General features: G+C 41.0%; 1 protein-coding gene across 2 annotated transcripts in view; it reads right to left on the reverse strand.

Moving 5' to 3' along the window:
• Nucleotides 1–24,280, reverse strand: part of LOC18443658 (tRNA synthetase class I (I, L, M and V) family protein) — a 78,817-nt gene that overhangs the window by 42,568 nt on the left and 11,969 nt on the right. For both annotated transcript variants that reach the window (XR_016055945.1, XM_006853840.4), the window contains exons 6-11: nucleotides 17,671–17,784; nucleotides 17,390–17,487; nucleotides 16,901–16,979; nucleotides 4,384–4,542; nucleotides 3,925–4,014; nucleotides 3,537–3,670 (exon numbers count right to left, since the gene is read on the reverse strand). Coding sequence is in view for 1 of the 2 variants with exons in the window: in XM_006853840.4 (XP_006853902.1) it covers nucleotides 3,537–3,670; nucleotides 3,925–4,014; nucleotides 4,384–4,542; nucleotides 16,901–16,979; nucleotides 17,390–17,487; nucleotides 17,671–17,784 (674 nt within the window). In the remaining variant the exon portion in view is untranslated. The remainder of the gene's footprint in view (nucleotides 1–3,536; nucleotides 3,671–3,924; nucleotides 4,015–4,383; nucleotides 4,543–16,900; nucleotides 16,980–17,389; nucleotides 17,488–17,670; nucleotides 17,785–24,280) is intronic.

Here is a 24,280-nt window from a genome sequence, read left to right on the forward strand (position 1 = left end):
GCTGGTCATGTGTGGCATTGACCCAGTAGAGCACCTGTTAGGAGGTGCGAGTTAGTTCAAGTGGAAGACTGCAAAGGGGAAAGGGTAGACCCAAAAGGACGTGGTTGGAAGTAGTCCAAAAAGATATGGGGACTTATGGACTCACTGACGGTATGGCCTTAAATAGAGCAAAATGGCAGACCAGGATTCATGTAGCCGACCCCAATTAATTGGAAAAAGGCTATGATGATGATGATGAAGGGGTGTTCAATGGAGGTCCTCCTGGTTAGCTGGGATGTGTGTTTGCTTACTTGTCCAGCCTTATTCATGACGCCTATTGGTATAGGGGCATGATGTTTGGCTCAAGTAGCATGAGGTCTATTCTGGCTGTCCAACAGTACAACCTTCGTCCCCCTAAATCTTTCCAAATGGGTTTCATCCTGGGCACCATTTGCCAACCGTCGTGACTATGTAAGCTATCCTTGTTGGGGTCATTACCTAGGGCAGGTGTATTATCATAGATCATCATTTTGTGCTCCTTCATGTGCTCCCCACAATGGTGCCAAGGCATACTCCAACATGGTTTCAGGCCCGTTCATGTCTGGGTCTGTCCATCTCGCCTGTTGGTACAAGGACATGATGTTTGCCTCAGGTCCAGTAATAGCCTCCACTAGCATGAAGTATGTTCTAGCTGTCCGGTAGTTCACCCTTCCTACGCTTATCTTTAGAATTGAGTTTCCTCCTAGGCACCATTTGCCAACCGTTGTATCTATGTAAGCTATCCCTGTTGTGGTCATTACCTAGGACAGGCCTAGTGCTATAGATCATCATTGTGTGCTCCTTTATGTGCTCCCTACGATGGTCTCGTGGCATACTCCAGCGTGGTTTCACGCCTGTTCTAGCAGGTTCTTCAACCATAATCCTTACAGAGAAGAGAATCCACATACTCTTGTGAGTTCACTCTCAACAACCTGCCACATCGATCGCCAATGCATGAGGACTATTATGTGCCATGAATTTATGAAGATCGCTTGGACCTAGATCCAGAGTCACTTTTTCTTGATTATGCCAGCCAGAGGATTCCAATGATTGAGTTTTAAGGTGTCCCCTTTGAATTCAGTTGTACAGCTTTGCAAACCATCCCTCAACAAAGCTTGGGTTGGGAATGAGAAGAGCCACTCAACCCCTTCTAAGTGTCTGCATACAAGTAGGTATGTCTTCCACAACTTTTTGCCCCACTACGTAATTTCTCACAGATCATGTCTAGGGGGATTCGAACTTGCCCAGCAGGGGGACTTGGTAGAGGGCTCTTTCTTTTGAAGTACTTCTTTCCAAATTGATGTACCTGGGGATATGAGATGAAAAAACCTTTTTGATTCAGGTGGCTGAGCTCAAGGTTAAGCACTAGGGGGTGATTGTCGTGTGATACCTCTCTCAGGTATGGTTAGGAGATTGAGTAGCTCTGGCTTGGGTTAGGCTTTGAGTTCTTCCAGGCAACTGGATGGGGGTGTCAACCAAGATGGCGATGGTTTTGGCATAAAGAGGTAAGGGGAAACGGGCAAGTGGGTTGGTGGTTATAACTAAAGGATTTTTTCAAACTTAATTGTTTTCATTAGTAAATAGTTGAGTAAGCAGCGTAGAGGTTGGAAAGACACCACCCTCTCTCCAGTGAATTGATTGTTATGTTCTACAGGCTCGATCAATAGATTTTGTTCCTGTGAACTTGCAGAAGAGCAGTGCTATTGGCATGTACATGCTATTCTAATGGACATTTTCCTTCAAGCCAATGTGATGACACATGGCTTTGTGCCAAAATCTATTTGAATTTTTATACATTCCAATCAAGCTCAGTATAAGAGCTACTATGCGTGTACAAAATTGATCTTAGGAGAGCAGCATGTCATGGACCTAGTGAAGCCCCGTGCTTCAACTATGCGGCACTCGTACCTCAGTCCGTCGAGGACGAGTCAGCCTTTCCAACCATGAGCACAAGTATGTACCAACCAAACGCGATAGGATAGCCACCACTAGTGCGCATCACCCACACAGTAGCAAAACCAACACGCACACACAATAGGCACTGACATAGGAGAGGGGGACACACGTGAATTGAATAAGAAGAGGCTTTATTCCACAAGAATGCTCAAATACTTACAAGCTTCTGAGGTGCTTTACAAATGAGGGGTCCTCCCCCTTTTATAGGCACTAGGCCTTATACCCAACGGTTAGGATTGATACACGTCCCAGATCCAATGGCTAGGAACCTTCTAGCCCATACAACTTCTAGACAATTCCATCCAGCCCAGCCCTTAGGATAGATCTAGAAACCTCTAGATCCTCCATGATCGCACTAGAGTTCTCTAGAATGTTCCGTATCCAAGTGATAAAACAAAATGGGTGTATAGTACCTAACGTACAACACGTCGATGGAGCAATGCATGGCATTCTTTTGGGGTGTAAGAAGCAGCATAAATAGCCACGGGAAATATGATGCAAAGTTAACCCATACACTTTCATAAGCAGTAATGTACAAGAGGAAAACTGAACCTCGAGAACATTTGCATATTTCAGAGTAATAAACATCTCTGAGAGATAATCATAACATGACACAAAACATTCAAGCCAAATTTTAATATTTATGGCCAACTACAACAAATTTGCGTACTGTTTGAAACATGTACCAAATAATTAAGTAAAATCCAGCTTCATTTAGATGTTCATAATCGAAATCAGTTCCATGCCAGCAATAAAAGCTTCTGATGATGCTATACAAGCCACAAATTTAGAACGTCAATATCATAAAAAAAACAAATTGCATGGACTTGTGTGGCAGCTTTCGCGTTTTGGAGAAAACTTGCTTTACGAATATTGATCATGACCGCAATTATCTACTTAAAAAGAGATACAAGAACAGTGTAATGGGAAATAGAATTTCCAAAGTTGCAAATTTTACACCACACAAATTGGTCATTTCCTCGATTATAATTACAGTTCAAAACAAAAAATTCAGAAATTCGCATTAAAGTCATGTTTGTTATAAACTTCCATCATTTATATGTAGGTTCGGTAAATGAAAGGAATTCACAATGAAGAAAAACTCAAATACTGCATATTTATGTTTCATATCGTAGTGACTGTTATGGGCCCCACGCCCATTAAAGAAACCTGCAATAATTATTATGGGCCTTATGTCCATTATAAAAATGGAGAGTCATTTAACAGTAATGCAATTCTTGCTGTAGCAATCATGTAGCACTCATGCATTTCTTGCTGCAACAGTCTTGCATAAGGCCTATAATAACTATTCCAGGTTTCTTTAATCGGCGTGGGGCCAATAACAGTCACTACACATATAAATGTAACATGATCTGAATCCACTTGAGATGTGCAAGATTAACAAATATTCACACAGACACTAAGAAAATTATAAAAACAACAAAGAAATTACCAAATAGTAAGACACTAAGAAACAATATGAAATAGCATGTACGAAGTTAAAGAGAAGCTTATCTATTTCTCAATACTGAAAAAGGAAAAGTCTTGGAGTAGAAACAGACCATCCACGAGTTTGATCAAGTCCCTCAGCCACAAACTGTCCAGGGAAATTGTTTTCAAAGAGTTCGGCATTCTCGAAAGGATAGTGGATATAACCATAAGGCATGGAACCACTTTCAAACCAGCAATCAAAAACCTGAATATAAGCAGCAGACAATGTCACTTGCAACAACAATAGGTAAGATATTAGGAAGCATGGCAGCAAGAAGAACTTTTGGAACATACATAGAGAGAGCGAGAGAGATTGCATATGTACATAGAGAAAGAGAGAGAGAGATTTCCAGAATAAAAAAGATACAGTATATTCCACAGTCCTGCCGGAACAATACATTAAACAATAAAAGCTGAAAAACATCAATAACTACAGTGTTTCCACTTCATATAACTCACATCATCAACACGTCGAAGAACACCAAATTCTGGGCCACGCTTAGATGGGATAGTTATATGGTCAATATTGTGCCGATGCAGATCAGTTACCTGTAAGCCAGAGTCCAATGCCAGGCCACATTCAAGTAGTATGACAAAAACAAAGGCGTTCAATGGAAAGAAGAAAAAAACAAAAAAAAAATTACACATCAAGGATGGATAGCGCATGTCATGAAGCAGAATTACTTTGTATGACTAAGTAGTCCATGTCTAGGTCAACACATTAACCTGATTGGTGTTGTATAAGATATTGCAAAATTTACCCTCCAATTTTCAATATATAATGAAAAGTAACTATGTATCATGAAAAGTAACTATAATGAAAAGTAACTATGTATCATTTGCAACATCAAGTTCAAAGACAATACAGGAAAATGCAAACAAAAAAAGAACGCAAAAAAGGAAATTCAAATGGCAAACCTTGAGACCAGACAGATCCTCAAGCTTCTTTACAGAATCAATAACCAGTTTTTCTTCCCCATCCTCACTTATCCATATCGGAAGAGGAGTTCCCCAAAATCTACTTCGGCTTATAGCCCAGTCCCTTGCATTTTCAAGCCAATTGTGGAAACGCTTATCCTGTAAACATGAATAGGTGAAGAAAGAAAATCAATAATCATGCGACATAAATAGTGACATAAAAGACTAATCAGATAAGAACACACATAGAATCAGAGAAATAAATGCCTATAAGATTATGCCTGCAAGTCCACAATGCTCAAGGCCATATTCAGTGAGAATCATTTTTCTTTTCTTTACTTTTTCCTTTTTTTTGTGAAAAGAGTGACGATTTCTATTCATAATAAGAAGTCTTGCAAAAAACCCACGAGTTGTGGGTATGGGCAGCCCACAGATCAGGTACTCTTACATGTATTCATAGTAAAACTAAAAAAATCAAAAGGAGTAAAGGAGGGGGAGAGAAAGCAGAGTGGTCTGTGAAAGAAGGGTTTGAGTGAGAGAGAGTAGAAAGGGGCTTTAGGGGAGAGAAGAAAAGGGATGTATAGGAAGAAAAAAGTGATGCAAAAGGAAGGGATTAAGGAAAGAGATGGGAAGAAGGGAGATCTTTAGAGAGAAAAAATGATAGAGAAGAGAGACAAGAAAAGCAGAAGAGGGGGTGGGGAAAGATAGATAGAGAGAGGAAGGTTGGGAGGGGAGAAAGAAGTAGAGAGATGGGTAGAGAGAATTTCAGGTGGGCGCCCACAAGTTGGTGCTCCGCAGGAAGTGCAGATGAAGAGGAGAAGAAAAACAAGAAAAGAGAGATAGGGAGAGAAGAAGAGAGGGAGAGGAAAGAACGAATCATAGAAAGACAGAAGAGGGGGGAAGACGAAGAAAGATGAAAAGCATTAGAGGAAAAAAGGGTTTTTGTCATCATTGCTGCACTTAGACTGAAGTGGACTGGGGACCGTGCTTTGTTAGCATATCTGCTTATGCGTTCTTCTACTGCCAGGTATGTTGGAAGTCGAGTTGCAGTGAACAGCAAAGGAAAGCAACATGGTCAAATATGTGGGCTCGCTGCCTAGGGCGATCACTAGAGTTTGAAGCCCATGTAATGGCATTTCGAGAATCCGCCCCTATGATCAAAGGACTCCTCCATCTAGGATCGAATCTCTTGAGAGCCTCGAGCAACGTGATAGCTCCAGCCTAATGGAAATCTCCATAGTCAATATGAATGGAAAAAAAAAAAGAAGTGCTTCCATTGGAGTCCTTAAAAATTCCCTCGACCCCACTCAAACCAGGGCCTCCTAAGGAGAAACCATCAATGTTGACTCTCTTGGTGCCCCGAGCACGGGTGGTCCAAGAGTTGGAGCGTGAGGTTTTGGTTTTCTTGGACTTCACAACGTCAAGCCAGTTGGTCGCAAAGTCCAACCTTGTGAAACCTTTTAGTAGTTTACAGCTGCTAGCCCAGAAGATACTAGATGACCGTGTTCTCTCTGTTGTTGTTCTCGCAATATTCTTGGCTTTAAGGTAGATTCGAGAATCAAGCTCCTTCCAAATCGACCATAACATAGCTTAGATGGAAGCTCCCCATAGAAATAGACCCGCTAAGGAGAAAGGTGAAGAGAAGCAGGCCGAGAACATAGTACCTATTGTCGATTGTCGGTGGAATGGCCACGAGTAATTTTGTTTTTGATATTGTTAACATTGTATAGATGGAATAGGGATTACAAAGGATGGCAACTACAGGGCAAGACAAAAGTCACCGAGAATGGTGACGACTTGAAGCAACCAGCCAAAGAAAAGAGAAAAAGAAGAAGGGGCTACACGAGCCCTACAGGGAGGATCAAAAAAGGCCAAGAAAAAGAGGAGAGAAAAAGAAAAAAGGAAATAAGTAGCTATAGATCCACTATCCTGTAGGTAGAGAGCAGACGGCTCCCTACTTGGCTAGCTTATCCATGACGTGGCTGGCCTCCCTCCAAATATGCGTCCATGAGACAAGAATACACCTGCAAAGGTGGAGAATCTCGTCAAATAAAGCCCAGAGTCTCCACGGAGGTGTGGAGGTGCTAGACTCCCAAGAAATGACGTTCTGTGAGTCCCAATCTACAATAAGAGAATGACCCCACGATGGGTCGAAGCGTCTAACTCCTTCGAGAAGGGCTCCGGTTTACGCCTCAAAAGAGTCAGCGACCCCTATAGGAAGAGAGTAGGTCGGAAAGGTGATAGCGTCAGAGTTCCTGAAAATCCCTCCAATATTAGCCGGGCCAGGATTTCCTAAGGAAGAACCATCAAAGTTAAGTTTGATGGTGCCCCTCTCGGGTCGAGCGAGATACTCTCTTCAATTTATGGATGAGGATATTGACCCAGCTGGATATAAAGTCGACCGTCGGTATGTGTCTAAAGTGTTCGTTGTTGGTGGCCCAAAAAACGACAAAGCCTTTAATGGAGTCCTTGATATTGTTAAGGGGGGATGCGGCACCCTGGAAGATCATGTTGCTTCGTTCCTTCCAGATGACCCAAAGGATTACAGCTACTGTGGCCTTCCAAAGTAGGGCCCCCGACCTAGGCCAAGGAAGGAAGGATGAAAGTATGAATAGATGCGTGACGCTCTCTGGAGTTACCCATTCCCACTGGAACCAATGAAGAATATGTGCCCAAATAGAAGCTGCGAAGGGGCAATGAATGAACAGATGGTCGATGGTCGATGGTCTCCTCTGCCCCTAGGCACATCCCACATCGGTTCGGTAGAGGGATACCCATCGCCTGGATTTGGTCGATGGTGAGAATCCTGCCCCACAGAGTTAGCCAGTTGAAGAACTTAATTCTTGGGGGGAACAGAGTGTTCCAAGCTTTAGGAATTGAGTAGTGGCAGACTACTATCCTCGAAGAGGATCTAGACAAAGCATGAAATAAGGAATTCACGGAGAAAACCCTCGAGGGAGAAGGTGATCAAAGGATACGATCCTCCCCTCTAGGTAGTGAGGAGGAGGAGGCAATCAGTGATGAGAGCTCCAAGAAAGCCTGCACCTTGGAGTCACAGAGAGGTCGATGGAGGTCAGGATTCCAGACTCTTGGCGAGGAGTCGAGTGGAAGGAGGGATCGAACTGATGCGGATAGTTCTTTGGTTAGGCGAAAAATGCCAGGGAACAAGAAAGATAGATCAGAGCTCCCAATCCAATGATCGAGCCAAATGCGAACCTTGGAGCCATCTCTGGGATAAAAGCGTACAAAGGACTAGAAAAGGGGGAGAGAGTGTAAGACTGATTTCCAAAATCCCGAGGTTCTCTAAAACCTGTGGTCACAAATACATCACGGTGAGGAGGAAAGCCGATATTGATGAGTCACGACATTATGCCACTATTGTCCTCTTTGGGTCGCTAGTCTCCACCACCATTTGCAGCGAAGAGCCAAGTTGGCAAATTTGAGGTTGCGAATACCTAGACCACCCTCGGCTTTTGGGCGGCACACATGCTTCCAAGCCAAAAGATGAAACTTTTTGGTTGGGTCGTCCCTGACCAAAGAAAAGTTCTCATCAGTTGCTCGAGTCGCTGTCGGACTGAGGCCGGCAAGTGAAACAGGGACATTTGGTAGACCGGAATCCCTAATAAGACAGCTTTGATAAGGGTTGTGCAACCTACAAGTGATATAAATCTTCTTTTCCAGGAAGCCAGTTTTCTTTCGACCTTGTCGATTACGTGGCTCCACTGAGCTTTCCTAGGTTTACTGAAGCATAATGGTAGCCCCAAGTAACTGGAAGGGAGGGACTCCGTGCCGCAACCCCAATAGTCGGCAAGGGTTTGAAGAGTTGTCGGCTTAACATACTGCCCCATCATCTTGGATTTGTGAAGGTTGACTTTGAACCCAATGGCAAAGTGCAAACAATGAAAGAAAAGGAGAATGTTGTTTACTTGGACCGAGGAAGGCTTGTAGAAGAGGAAAGTATCATCAGCGTACTGCAGGTGGGAGACTACGAGTCCCTGGTTGCCTATGCTGAAGCCAGAGGACCACCCGGCCAGATAGAGCCTATCCAGCGACCTACTAAACACCTCCGCAGCTATCGCAAAGAGGAATGGGGAAAGAGAGTTGCCCTGTCTGAGGCCCCTATTGGACTAGAATAAGCTCTGGGGAGAACCATTAATAAGGATAGAGAAAAATGGCTTTCTATACAAGCCCAAATCCATTTTCTCCATCGAGCCCCAAAGCCTATTTCTCTTTTGCTCTCGTCGAGAAGGTCCCAATAGACATGAACGTAGGCCTTTTCCCAATCTAGTTTGATGATGAGACCTGGACTTTTGGAGATCTCCTTTGAGTGGATACACTCATGGGCTATCAAGGCACCACCTAGAATTTGTCATCCTTTTACAAACGCACTTTGGTTGGGTGAGGTGATGGAGCTCAAGACTTTGCTTACGACTGGTTGCTAGTACCTTTGCCAGAATTTTATAAGAACTATTGATGAGGCTGATGGGTCTAAAGTCTTTAAGTTCTACTGCTCCTTCTATCTTGGGTATGAGGGCAATGAAAGTGGCAGTCATGGCCCTATGGATGATCCAACTTTCGAAGAATTGGGAGAAGAAGGCAAGGAAGTCTATACGAAAGACATCCCAATACCAGTTGAAGATGGCTACTAGGAAACCATCGAACCCAGAGGCCCGGTCTTGTCCTAGGTCTTTGATACCTCGGAGAATCTCAGTTTCACGGAACAGTCTTTCGAGCCAGTTTGCTTGGGATGGAGTTAAGGTCATGAAAGAAAGGTCGTCCATAATAAGTGAAGGAGAATGAGGAGCTCTGAAAAAATCTTTAAAGCAATCAACAAAAGCACTGGTTATGGAGGGGGAACCTTCGATTAGGATACCTTGATGCAAAATAAGGGAGATGGAATTCTCCCTTTTTCGGTAGCTTGCTATTTTATGGAAGTAGGTAGTGTTCTAGTCCCCGCACTTGAGCCATTTGACTCGTGATCGTTGGGCCCAGAAGATTTCTTCTCTCCAAAGGATAGACTAAAGGTCAGCCTTGAGTTGAAGGCACAAGGTGGACTCCAAGAGGGTGAGAGGACGGGAATCCTCAATGAGCTCGAGAGCCCATATGGATTCACGGATGGAGGCTTTTAGGTCATAAAAGTTTCTTGGCAAGCTACTTCGCCAATATTTGAGAAAGGTTTTGAGAAGGGATAGTTTCTTTTGAAGTCGAAAGCCCGACCATCCAAGTGCAAGGTGGGAATAAGCGAGCCACCAAAGAGAAAAGGTATCCTTGAAATTTGGTTCTTCCCTCCAACATAGTTCAAACCAAAAAGGTTTGGGCCCACTAGGAATGTGCATTGTGTCTAAGAGAATAGGTTTATCGTCAAAGGTGGTTTTTTTTTTTGAGGAAAGTTAACATTGTATTATTGGGGAGAAAGATTACATAGGTAAGAAAGTCCGAGGACACCCACTCAGGGAGTCTCGGCAAAGTATGTGTAGACTATCTTGTACAAAAAGGGCATTTAGAGCCGCCCAATTACATCAATTTACATGGAGCGTCCAAAATTGCTTCCAAAAAAATGCAGCAGGGCCAAAAAATGCCAGTATACAAAGGTATTAGGTTGTATGCCAGTCCAGAGCAAAAAAGGAGTACGACCCGGCTTGAGCTTGTCCTTGGCTTCTCGCTCCTTCTTTCGCCAGTTGATCCGGGGAGTCGTTGGACGTCCTCCATATATGCTTCCAGGAGACATCCATAGCCTTGCAAATGTGATCAATTTCATCAAAAATAGAGGTTAGGTGCCATGGTGGAGAAGACGCTTTGCTTGCCCATGAGATGACATTTTGAGAGTCCCCTTCCACGAAGAGGTGCGGGCCCCAAGAACTGTTGAAGTTTTTTAGGCCTAAGAGGAGGGCCAAGGCTTCTGCATGATTGGAATCCTTGAGGCCAAGGTGCACTGAAAATCTTAGGAGCGTGTTACTTTGGTGGTCTCTAAAGACCCCCCCTGCCCCTGCCGAGCCTGGGTTCCCTAGGGAACAACTATCAAAATTTAACTTGATACAACCTACTGGCGGTGGTTGCCAGTTGTTAGGTCTAGTATCCAGCCTCGGTTGATGATTGAGGATGTTTTTCCATTCAGTGAGGAACAGGCTTTCAAGGTGGTTTTAGGAAGGGGTTTCAAGGTGGAGCCTAGGAAGGAATTCTCTAGGTCCTGGGAGCAGATGAATCGTTCAAGTTTGCAACTAGTGGAGTTGTTGGACAATGTGTACAAGGATCCCCGAAGGAGGATGTCTATCAGCTCATGGCGGTTAATGAAATCGGCAAATTGACGCATTGCTGACGTCATTCTCGTGGAAGCGCTACGCCCATGGGATCACCTAGTTATGTTGAAGTCCCCTCTGATGCACCACCATGATGGTGGGTGAGCCGCCACGGCATCTAGTTCTTGCACAGAAGGGACTAATCAAGGTTGGCCCGTAGACCGCAGAGAACTTCCACGGAAGTCCGTCCGAGGCCCGCATCAGAGAGATGGTGACCGAATGAACGGCCCACCATGCTTGAACGAGGTTGGCAGCGGTGGGGTGAAATCCCTAAGATGTTTGCTCCAAACTTGTTGAGAGAAGTGGCAGTGGATAAAAAGTTGCGTGAGACTCATATTCTTTGCACAAATGGCATATGTTGGCAAAACTAAAACCCCTCCCTTGAAGATGATTGGTGGTTAGATTTCAGCACAAATTGAAAGCCGAGTCAAAGCTTGGATCTTGGGTTGGGTATTAACAAGGTTGAAACAAAAGGATTGGAGATCCGGATCATCCATCTGAAACCCAAATTGGATCAGAGAATCGACCGGATTAAAAAATCACTAAAAACCCCTAAAAACATTGTTTCATGAGTTTCCAACAAAAATGGGGGTGGTGTATTATGTACCTTCATTATTTTAAGAAAATACGTCAATATTGAGACAAAGTTTCTCTATCTGGATGTCAATTGACCATTATATTCTAAAAAAAGAGCTTACAATCATCATAGATATGTATGCATGGTCCAAACTGGAGCATACAACTATTGAAATATAGCCTACTATGAAAAATGAAAAACAGCGCCATTCCTCCTCTTCATCGCTTTAGTGCCAGAAATTGAATTGTCTGGATGTCTGTCGACCATTATATTCACATTATTTCTTAATATTGATATTTCATATCTCGTGTCCATACATACCATATTTCATATCTCGTTTCCATACATACACTCCAAAATTGGAATTATTAGTTCACAATTATTTTACTATACAAATATGAATAAATTTGAATTTTGTTTTATAATAAATTCATTTATAAAAAACTCTTATCTACATCTATAAATAATACTACCTTATGTAATTTGAAAAATTAAAATGTAATTATATATAAATTACAAGATCAATATTAATAATGTATAATTATAATAAATTAGAAGATCTATTAGGGAGGAGGTTTTTCCATCCTGAAATGTTGAGAATCATATTAGTCACTAGATTATTATTTTAAGAAGATAAATTTGAATTTTGAGTGCCTTAAAATTAGATTTCACCCTCTAAAAATTGGATGGCCTCTATTTAATCTTTGAGACGTCACTTTTTTTAAGGAAATATAGGATGCACTTTACAACTACTTTTTATTTAGGTTAACCTATGGGTTGAAGAGGTCACATAACCCAAATTTGGGTTATAAAACAATTCCTGCATTGAATTTTATGTGAGGAAGTTAATGGACAGTATACTCCCACAGAAGTAGAAATATTTTGGGTCTTTTTCATCCGGCAATCAATTTTTTCTACAAATCAATGCCCCTATATCTCTCTTGCACATGCAATTTTTGTATACTTCAACCGACTTCTCTCACACTCTCGCATGCATTGCCTCTCTCGCTATCGCACATTATCCACATCTCGCTTTTCCCCTATGAATTTTAGTCCCACATCGCCCAATACCAAGGGGTCAAGGGGAAGTAGCGGTTACAGAAAAGGTTGGGGGTGTGGGGGGCTATGTTGGGAACGTGAGCTTGTGCAACAAAGCACATGTGGCAAGGTTTGCTCCTCAATTAAAGATTGGTGTGGGCCACCATATTAAAGATGGGGGTGGGCCACCCAATGTTTTTTACTTAAAAAAATCTCAAATAGGTGATAATTAACAAATAGGAAAAAAAAAAGAGCAATTTACCTATGGACATAGTTTAAGGGGCTTTATTACCATTTGATGACACTTTTCCCATAAATTAGGAGGACCACCCCCGCTGTTTCTTTTGGGACTAAGTTACCCTTGTGTCCGGGAATAACAACACCGGACAGAGGCATGTTATTTCGACAAAAACTGAGGAGCACGGGCTTCTCTCTCTACACAAAAAGAAACCTCTTTCTCTAAAACGCAAAAAGAAGGCTCTCTAAACGCCAAAAAAAAACCAGCAATGATATTCACGACTCATCAGGAGAAAGGAATCACCATCTCTCTCTCTAAGTTTGCTAAATTTTGTACTCTTTCTCTCTGTTTTTGCTTGTGAAATCCCCATGTGCCATGGAACGTGAAGCTCGAGGAAGTTTCCAGCAACCACTTCGACAAAATCCGGCCGTTCTTTTGTTGGATCATGAATACAATCTGGAAAATGGTGATGAAGGAAGTGCTTTGTCCAATCAAGGAAAACAAGATTTTCAAGTGCAAAAGAACTCTTAAGTTGAAAGAATCATCTGAGCAATCACACCAGAAAACCCTAATCCTAGTTCAACAGATCATCCGAGCAATCGCACCAAAAAACCCTAATCCCAGAACTCTATTCACAAAAGGTCGAAAAACAGGTAAACCCTTTGAATGGCAAAAAGTAGCAAACCATGATTGAATCTTTGAACCATTTGCAATTTCATGGTTTGCCTGATCTTCTCTCTAGAAAGTGCCTCAGAAACCCGGGTGCATATTCTTAAATCCCCACACCATTGTTTGTCAACTTAAGTCATTCTCCACTTCATCATCAGGCCATGATACTCTGCAAGCTAATCTTGAAATGCTTCTTCTCCAATTCAGGTTTTGAGTTTAGAGAGAGAGACCTTGATTCAAGAAGAGAGCTCAAAGCTAAAGCCAATACTAGGACTGGGGTTTGTGGTAAAGGATGGAAGTACAAAGACAGGCAATCTCAACATCCTCTTCCTCTCTCTCTTCATTCCCACACCACCAAAACCTCTCCCCCCATTTTCTGAATTCATTCTCAAAAACCCAATGTATTTCTTCCCATCTTATTGTTGTTACTCAGCAACAACATGAATCAATCAGAGCCATGGTTACCAACCGGGACATCAGGTTTCTCTCTCTTCCCCTCTCCTCTTTCCAGTGCCATACCCACACAACAACAGAAAAAGAGAAGTACAGGGTTGGCAAAGGGAGAATAGGAGAGGTACACCAATGAGAAGGAGAGGTTCACCTTAACAACCCAGCTGAGATTGAGGGTCACAGGAAAAAGTCGAGTAGCATTGTTTCCCATTCACAATTTTTGCGGAGAGAATAGGCCCCTGTCCGGTGTTGTTATTGCTGGACAGGAGAGCAATTCAGAGAAAAAAAAATAGCAATTGGTCAAGTTTGTTGTCTTGTAAGGCCCTTCTAAAGATGGGTGTCAAGAAGGTTTACAATTGGTCAAGTTTGTGGTCTTGTAAGGCCCTTCTAAAGATGGGTGTCAAGGTTTGTTGGTTATTGTTAGTGTGGAAGTATTGTGCTATTGCAGGGTCAGGGTTGTTTGCTGCAGAGAGAAGAGTAGGGCACTAATCTTTTAAGGTTGTTTCGCCAATCCATGTATGTTTCCATAAGAGAACTCTATCTCCTCAGTTCACTTCATACCAAATGAGTGGCATAAATAGATGCCAGCAAGTGGAACGAGTTTTTAAAACAGCAGATGAGGCAGCCAGCCTGTGGATTTCATCACGGAAACAGCCCATGATGTCAAGGACGTATTTTTGAATGAGGACATGATAGCACAAGGAAGCGTGAGGTTAGTGAAGAAGCGTCACCACCACTTTCCTAGGAGAGCCTTGTTGGTGATCCTAAGGTTGTAAATACCAAGGCCACCGGCCATCTTGGGTCTGCAGACCTTGTCCCAAGAAGTGAGGGGGGTCTTGTACCTAGAACTGTCTCCAGACCACTCATGAGACTTTTGAGAGTGTTGACGGCAGAAGCCGGTATGAGGAATTGGGACATGGCATAGAGTGGGATAATGGAGAGTGCAGATTTAAAGAGTGTAATACTACTGCTGAGGGGTACGAACCTACCTTTCCAAGAGGCAAGTCTTCTTTGAAATTTTTCTGTGATAGTGCAACAATGAGCTTTCCTAGGTTTCCAACACAAAGGAAGGCGCAGGAACTTAGCAGGACGATTGTCAAGGCCACAACCTAGCCTATCGACAAAAAGAGGAAGTTGATCTTCAGACATGGATGCCAATAGGATTTGGACACACGTTGATTTCCATCAAAAGAACAGCCATATACAGTGAGAATTTTCAAAACTCTAGAAAGCAATGTAATAACTAACTGATCATTATTTAGGAAAGGAAAGCACTGTCTTTGATTTTTGATACGAAGAAATATTTCAAATCTCCTAAGTAACCAACTCAACAAATTCCATGTCCCAACATTTCACCTTTCCCTTTCATGAACAGAGAAATTCTTATAGGCTTACTGCCAGACATGAAAATCAAGAAATACGCCAACCACATCTGTAGGAATATTATAAGCCCATTTATAAGCAAAAGCCCAAAAATCCTGAATGCTCAAGGTCATATCAAGTATGATACTAAAAACTTTGAAGATTATAGGAATTGCCAACTTATCATTATTTAGGCAAATAATGCACTATTTTCTATGTGAAGAGAAGGTTTTCAAGCCCACATCCTAAAAAGAAGGATTCGTACTCCTGGACAACCAACTCAACATCTGTGTTAACTTCTCTGTTTAACCTTGTAACCGTGAGGCTGTCAAACGCTGCGGAGACCACAGAGGTAGTATCGATAGCTCTCAAGTAGGGGTATGGCCTCCCAATCTGCAGTTAACGTCTTCCAATTTTTGTGAAGGACCAAGCGACACAGCAAGTTCAGAGCGCTTTGTGCGAACAGTATATTACATGCTCCACCCAATTCTTTCTTTTTAAGAAATGAATCATATAGGAATGTCAAGTGGCATGAAACATACTGCTATAGGACATAAGTCTGAACATGAAGGAAGAAAATGAAAAAATTCAAGAAACAGATAATGATGTAGAAGGCACAATAAGACATCAGGAACTGAGGGCAATAAGTTTCCAAATGAGAAAGAACCCCACACCCACCACACTCATGTTTTTAACTATGAACTTCCTATGCTCTCTCACCACATGCATCAACGCGTGCATAATTTACTCCCAGTAGAAAACACTAAAAATAGGACACTAGCATCAATGCCAGTATTTGGCATAGGCCACAACATGCATAAAGAATCTGAGTAAGACATTAATAAGCTACAAAGAGATTATCAAAACGATACTGATTAAACAAAAAGATAGATAAAAACATGATCAAAATGGCAAATTGGCTGATTTTTAAATAAAAAGTATGGTAGGTAATTTCTGGAAGTAGCACGACATAATTTATTGAGTGGATAGATCAACCAGTAGCAGAAAACCCCATCAAAATTAAAACCTTTTCTTTCTAGGCTACTCAGCTGTATGCCTCTCAACTTGCAAGACCAGCAACTACCATCCACATACATGCTGGATCAATTAGAGGTAAGAGTTCAAGTATCGAAGTCAGAAAGTGCATCAACTTCATATATGACATCCACTCACAGGGATCCTTCTGAATAACAACAGAAGCGGAAGCTTCAATACATCCACAATTGGTATAACTTTCTGGGAAGGTGAAAGAAATAGGGGAGGCAACAAGACGCAACCATGAAGTGGAAGCTGCTCAAAAGCCAATGTGTTAGCAGAACATCAATAATAGACTACATTGAGCAGGAGCAGAACAAGAGATAAATGCAGAAGCATCAAACAAATGGATTTTCCTTGGTTACAGTATGTTGTGAGGTAGCACCTTTCCTGTGGAGGCATCTCAATAACACCATCCATTGTGAGGAATGGTATATCCTAAGAGGCACACACTTTATAATGTTTGACGAACGCTAGTTGGCCCAACAGCAGTCATTTCAGGATAAAGTCACAATGAACGCACCAATCCCCTTTCCATTATAAAAGAATAAGGAATATATCCGAAAGCCATGGGGCAGGTAGCTAACTAGTTTATTTTGCCTGCTATGGTAATAGAATCATGCACAATTTTATATAGTTTTGAGACATTACTAACATGTGAAAAAGATGACACAGTTCCTCATTATTCTTATCTTTGACTGCATTTTAGACATGTATTGCTCAAATTCAACAAGATTTATACATGCAATAATATGGAAGAGGGACAAAGCAATAAGATATAAGCACGAATAAGGTTCCAAAACTTAGAAAAACCAATCAGGGAAAAGAAAATAAAATTTTATATAGTAAGACCTTAACATAGTCGGGGACCCAATATGTTTGTTTATTGCATTCTAGCAATTGGTCTATAATCTTTTCAACTGCAACATACCTGCAACAGAAGCATTGAAACAGGCAGTCTTTAGACAATATTCTCTTCGGAAAAAGAGTTAGAACAAGGAAAAGTTAATATAATATATGATAAACAGTGATGGAGGGAGAGTGTTGACATAAAATTCAATTGATGACAGTTTAGGTGGCACCCAGTCTTCTCCATCACCATCCAACACAATGGGGCACAGTGATAACCTCATTGTCATAAACTTATTATGACCGCATCGTCATATTGCATAGGCCCCAAAGACAAATCCGCTGTGCAATATGATATTCTCAAACCTCATTAAATCTATTTACCATTTAGTATTACTTCAGAGAAGTGATATCAGCCTATCATTATATCTTTCTCAAGCAGAAATGTGCAGGAAATGCATGATGGGGTTGAAATTCTAAAACACCATGTACCAGCTAGGAACAGCTCTGTAGAGCAGAGGAGTGTCTGATCTCCAACAAAATGGGTAAGAATGCTCGATGCTTCCAGAATTGACAAGCCTCCCTTTTGCCTGTTCAAATATTTTTTTAATAAAAACTCATCAGGATTACATTTAAATATAATAAATAATTATTTTGAATTCTTTGGCTCATAAAACTAGCAATTGAGTGTTACAGGTATAAGCTGGGAAAGAATTTAAAAAAAAAAAGGACTACAAAAGGTTGAAATTGCATGTAGCCATTCAACACCCTGCCTTCACTGCAGCGACAATATCCTTATCAGCATCCTTAACATAACGCCCCTTAAAATCGGTTATTTTATCAATGAAGCACCCATCTCCATCAACTGCAACGACAAGATCATCATCCTGCAGGAACCAGACGAAAATAAAACAAAAAAGTAAGCCCAAAGCGTCCTTTGTCAACTGGTTGAATGAAAATTTCTATAAAAATTAAAAAGTTAAAATGCAAAATCAAGAATACCCAAGAAAAATGGGAGTGATGACAAAGCGGATGACCTCATCTATAATTGCAGATTGAACCACTTCATACTTGAAAAGAAGTAGCAAATGCAAATACTTGACCAAACCTAATCGCAACAACATTAAACTCCCAACTTATCCCCATGAAAACAAAGAAAGGCATTCCATCATACATGAATCTCATAAGCTAGCAATATTCCCACGAAATATCAACAAAATGTTAGAGAGTAGATTTGAACGTATGTTACATGGATTCTTCAACAAGGGTACCCTTGTCGGAGATGTACGGACACATGTACAGGAATGGATTCTTCAAGTTCAAGGATACTGGAAAGAATTTCTCTCTCTGCATTCTTGGAAAGAATAATTGAAAGAATCTCTCTCCCGAAATTTCTACATTCTTCGAGTTCCTCTCTCTCCAATCTCTCTCTACATGTTTGGAAATAGCAAAGACCCGAAACTTCTCTAGTATATCCCTCTTTCCAAAACTAGCTTCCTTTTCACTATAAATGCAAAATAAGAACTTGCTGTTTTGCTATCAATCACATAAATAGGATTAGAATTATGTAATACTAGCCATGCATTCATTAACTAGCACTAGATTTTTCTTTTTTTCAGGGAATTGAGAAAAGGAGGACTTGCTATTTCTTTTTCATACTCTGCATTTATCAACTACATATATATATATATATATATATATAACCGTGTTGCCAAATCCTACTTTTTGGGACTCAAAGAATCGGACACCCCATACCATATCCTACAATGACATACGTACCTGTATCCATGCAACATATTTTGAACAATAGCCCACAGAGAAAAGAGATTATAATATCAAAGTCAGTCTGGATAAGTTTCTAATATTGTTCAACATGACAATTAACCTAAGTTTTATGTGATCGCTGCATACCAATGAAGCTGAAGAGGAAGTTCTCTAGAACAACAGCAAGACCAGCTTTACATTATGGGGCAGAATGTTGATGGTCAACCATAGAATGAGTGTAGATGAAATGAGGATGGTGAGATGGATGAGCGGCAAGATAAGAAGGGATAGAATTCGAAATGAATACAGTCGGGAGAACTTAGTGGGCTGGCTATGTGCAACGCAGACCTAGTTCAACACCTGTTAGGAGGTACAAGTTGGTTCAAGTGGAAGGATCAAAAAGGGAAAAGAGTAGGCCTAAAAGGACAAGGAAAGATATAACGACTTAGGCCTCACTGAGGGTATGGCCCTTGATAGAGCATAATGGTACACCATAATTCGTGTAGTCAACCCCAAATAGTTGGGAAAAGGCTATGAAGTTGATGACAGTTAATATGGCTGGCTCCCATCCCAAATTTATCCAGATAATAGAACTCTGGCCTGAACATTGATTTAAAAAGAGGTCTGCCTAGCGCCTAAGGGGCCGCCTAGTGGTCTAGGGGGGTTGGGCACATCACTCAGGCCTACGCGAACTGACTAGGCGGGCTGTCCCCCGGGCGACCGCCTAGTACCCAACCTAGGTGGGCACTAAAGGGACTGTGCCTACCTAGTTGCAAAAATACCCATCGGATGGGGTATGTTTGGGTGGATTTTTCCTATTTGGATTATAAAAAATGAATGACTATGCGTTTTTTATACCAAATCTGTTCCTAAAATAGAATTGCTAGACACCCCTTGCCCCTTTTGAACTAGGTCGCCTAGGCACTGGGTAGCCTAGACCTCCCCAGCCACCTAGGCGCTACCCAGTATTTTTTGAAACACTGAGCCTGAATGAGTTTTACATGATGCTCTATGATGACTACTAGGAGGGCCCTCAAGGACTAGGGCAATAAATGCCATCACAAATTTCAACAAGAGGATAAAATTCAATATAGGTAAAATCCAACAGCGCTAGGCCGAGAAATCAAGATTGAAAGAACTCCTGATAGAGGACATTAGACCCATTATAGTGGATGGAAAAGTTTCTAACAATGTGCTAACCGCAGACATAGAATGGTCTTTTGCAAATCTCTTCCAATCTCAAGGGGCAATCGTTATCTCAGAAGGAGCACTAGCGCAAAATCTCAACAAAGTTGGTTTTACAGAAGTAACTTTGATATTAGAGCATTAGATAACTACAGCAAATCCATAGAGATTTATCTAGAAGTTCAGTTCTACTATTGAGTATGAATGTTCTAAGTTTCAATCATGTAGTAAGCGAAACTAAAGCGAAACAGAAAGTGTAGCTAATTAGGATGTACCAAGAAGAACATGTGATTCATCACCACTGAACAAGCCATCCTTCAATAGTTGTAATTTTTCAGTTAATTAAAATTTTTTTTTTTTATCCATTGCTAACCACAACTTTTTCAATTAATTAAAAAAAAAAAAATTTATCCATTGCTAACCACAACTCAATGGATCACTATAAATGCATACAAAAGTTGCATTATATAAATAAATAGTAAGAAGTAAAATAAAGGGAAAAAAATGCTCATGCTTCGAGAGAATCTAAAGAACCTATCAAAATGGTTGGAAGCATGTTTGCATAGATCAAATTCTCTTGGATCAACAATAGACATGCCACTATACACCAAAAATCTCACAACTGAAACGACTACATTGCAGCTATTTTGTGATATTAAAGAGAGCTACAAACAACAACATTAAATCTACTTTGCCAACATTTCTGATCCTTAGAGTACAATGACCAAAACATGCCATACATTAGGGTTCACAGAAACCGGACAAAAATTGCTTCTTGGGACATTATTCTCTGGCTCCTTCTTAGGGTTTGGCTCCTTTTTCTCTTCCGCACCAGCCCCCTCGATCACACTCTCCCTTCGTCATCTGCCCTTTGGCTAACCCTTCTCTTGTTCGGGTCCATTCCTCCACTCGTAAGCATCTGATCTATTCCTCTATTTCCTCCCCTATCCTCATACGCCTTTCATTGTGCTCCGTTTTGTGCACATTCTCATCCTTGATTATAAGGGGCTTCTTGGGGTAATATGTTTAGCTCCTCTCTTTTTTGTTCTCTTTTTTGAAAAGATTTTTTTGCCTCCTCCTTCGCATGTAAAGTCTGAGAACCCACAATGTGGGCTGCCACACATTGTGGGTTCTCAGTCGTCATACGCTCTTTTTGTTTCTACATTTTTGCCCCAAATTCTTAACCCCGAAATGAGGGGCTTCCATTTTTTTCTTTCATGTTTGGTTGGTATGGTCAAAGCACCCGCCTTGTGGGTTGCCAATGACGAACACTCGTGGTATTTTGTACAACTTCATAAATATTAAAAAAAAGTCAACTTCTCTCCAAAAAATAAAAAGGGATGGCTAATCGTGTTCTTTCAGCAAAACTTCATAAAGGACCCAGTTTCTATGCGGCAAGCCCACATATGTGAAAATGCAAACCTATTAATAAATCTATTTTTGAGATGGATTTTTTGACTTATTTTTTAGAGCCATGTAATCTCTAACATGGAGATTATGAATATGAAAAAATAATAAAATTTTAAAAACTAGAAATAATAATTCTAGTAAGAAAACATTTGAACCATTAGTTCCCATTGTTTTTAGATGTAACATCTACTTGCATCCATCTTTAAGATGGATGCTTTAAACTATTTGGACCGCATATGTAGTCATTCAGTCCCAAAAATTTCCCCTTCATAAATATTAAAAGGGAAAATATCTCCATAGACCCCATTTTCAACTTTCATTTCTTCTTAAACCCAAATTTTCAAAACCTATCTTCTAACCCCCCAAATAACTTTGTCTATTTTTATTCCAACTTTTATCCTAAACAAATTAAGAAAGACTCTTTTTTCTAACTCTCTCTCCTCACGTTGAACAATGCTCCTGACGACCTTAGGGCTCGAACTGTGTCCCCTGATATGAGAGACAGTGCCATGGAGGAGTGAGAAACAAGCTTTCTCTCTTATGGTGAGCACCCCTGGTTTTGAAGACGATGTCTCTGCAAAAGGAGTGCTCAAACGCTATGAAGGCTTACGACTATGCGCTCAAAGGCCATTAAAGGCAAGGGAGCTTGGTATTGGGCTCATCTCGAGCACATCCTAGTTCAAACCAAGACACTGGTGCGCCCAAAGCTGTAAAGCTTCAATGCTCTCTCTGCAACTCTCTTCTCTGCTTCTAACCCTTCGAGAACAGCTTCCGAGCATCCAAAGAGAGGGACTTGCCCCAATTTCACTGCAAATCTCCCAAAACCTCTCTCTAGCTTCCCCACCATTCTTCCCATCTCACCACCTTCTCTCTCTGCCCCAATTGCTACCTCTTCTCACCGCTCTAGAAAGAGAAACCCCGTTGACCAGTTAACCTCCCTAGTGGAACTAGTCTTGTTAGAAAGGCAGCTTTCACTATTAGCTCTGTTCCTTCAAATTTTGCAGAGGAAACACTTTGGGACAGTGTAAATGCAATTTGCAATGGTGGAGTTGTTCAGAGATGTGCTGGCATAGTCACTGATAGGTTCAAAGCCAAAGCTTTGAGGAATTTGGAGTCTGAAAACCATTGGATGGTGAACCTTTCTTGCCAATTACAAGGGTTCAATAGCTTGATCAAGGATTTCGGCAAATAGCTACCTTTGTTTCAAAAAGTAGCTGAGAATTGCATACAAATCACAAATTTCTTTAACTCAAAAGCTCAATTGAGAGCGGGGTTTGAGAAGTTGCAGTTGCAGGAGCTTGATCAAGTGAGGCTGATCAGAGTCTTGCCAGAAAACCATTTTTTCGGTGCGTATTCTGGCGAAAACTTCCCTCTGATTTGCCCCACTTTAGACGACATCATGGCCACTGCTCGAGCTCTGCAACTTGCTGTAATGGACGACTCCTTTAAGGTTCTTTGCTCATAGGATCCTCTTGCCAGAGAAGTTGCAAATATAATTGGAGACATGGGTTTTTGGAACGAATTAGAGGCAGTTCTTTCTCTCACTAAGTTGATCAAGACAATGGCTGAAGAGATCGAAACCGGTAGCATTTCCTGGCGCCCAACATCGCCTCTTTTCGTTTTCCAACGAGTAGGTGACCGAGGTAGTGTAGTTTCCCGACGATTTGGTGAGGGAGATAGAGAGAGAGAGAGGGGTTTGGGAGGTTGATTGGGGGAGAGAGAAAGGAATCCTATGAGGAGAGAGAGGGGTTTAAAAAACAATGTCTTTTTTAAACTTGTTTGAGTTAAAAAAATTAGTAAAACATGAATAAAATATGTTCAGGGCGTCAAGAGATATTATAGAGTGAATTTCTATGTAGTAACATAGGTTTTGCAACCTTAGGTCAATGGAAAAATGAAGGTTGAAAATGGGGTCTATAGAGATATTTTCCCATATTAAAAACTGTCAACTTTTCTCCAAAAAAAAAGGGGATGGCTAATCGTGTTCTTCCAGCATTTACACCAAACCGGGTTTCCATCTACATTTAGCTATATAACCACAAGACAGATGTAGCATAGAAATCATTGCATGCCAAAGCAAACAAGGGCTCAACATACAAAAAGTTTCCATTGCCAACCTGTTAGCATGTTATCAAATATTCATATAAGGGAAAGTATCAAAAAAGGGATTGAAACCCCATAGAATATCACTAAAGGGGTCAAAAGATAACAAATTACATTCAAAGTATGTTTTTAAGTTTCTATATCAATGAGGTACATCCTCAAAGAAAAGTTGAAAATGTCCCAAATTGCCCTTGTTCAGTATTTGAAATGCAGAACATTCTAGGGTATTCTTGTCATTTGGCATGGGGGTAAGGCATTGGTGCTAAATAACGCAATTACCCTCAATAGTTCAGCATTAGGAAGGCGAAACAAAGTTTCCTAAGTTCCTATACCCAAACAATGGGGGGTAACTATGTGGTTCGAACTAAATTACTTTTTTGCCCCTAGTTGTTCTAGTTTAGAAACATGGAACAGTGTTCCTTTCTTTAATAGTATCCCATGTCCTTGTGGGAACTTTTTGTTCTTTTCTAAAGCAGAACAATGAAGGGAATTATTGGAAATAGCACCAATACCTTGCCTGTGCCAAATGGCAAAAACACCCTTGAATGTTCCGCATTTCAAATAATGAATAGGGACAATTTCGAATTTTTCAAAAAAATATTTGAAGACTACATGATTGATATATGAACTTAAAGGCCTAACCTGAAGTGTAATTTGTTTTCTTTTGACACATTTAGTGATATTGTAAGGGTTTTCAATCCTTTTCTTGATATTTTCCCTTTCTATAATGATGAACAAAAAGTTGGACTTTCTGGTACAGTTCCACAAGAGATTCCTTGGCTGCCAAAATGTGAAGCACGATACTATTAAAAGAAAAAAAAAAAGGGAATAGGATTTGGTCCCATGGAGAACCCCATACCTCTCCTTAGCGGTAGAGTTAGAAAAGTTATGCAAAATTCTTTTTGATGAATAAAATAATAT

Source organism: Amborella trichopoda, chromosome 5 (assembly GCF_054954075.1).
Source record: "Amborella trichopoda isolate Santa Cruz 75 chromosome 5, AtrichopodaSantaCruz75HAP2 v2.0, whole genome shotgun sequence".
Lineage (NCBI taxonomy): Eukaryota > Viridiplantae > Streptophyta > Magnoliopsida > Amborellales > Amborellaceae > Amborella > Amborella trichopoda.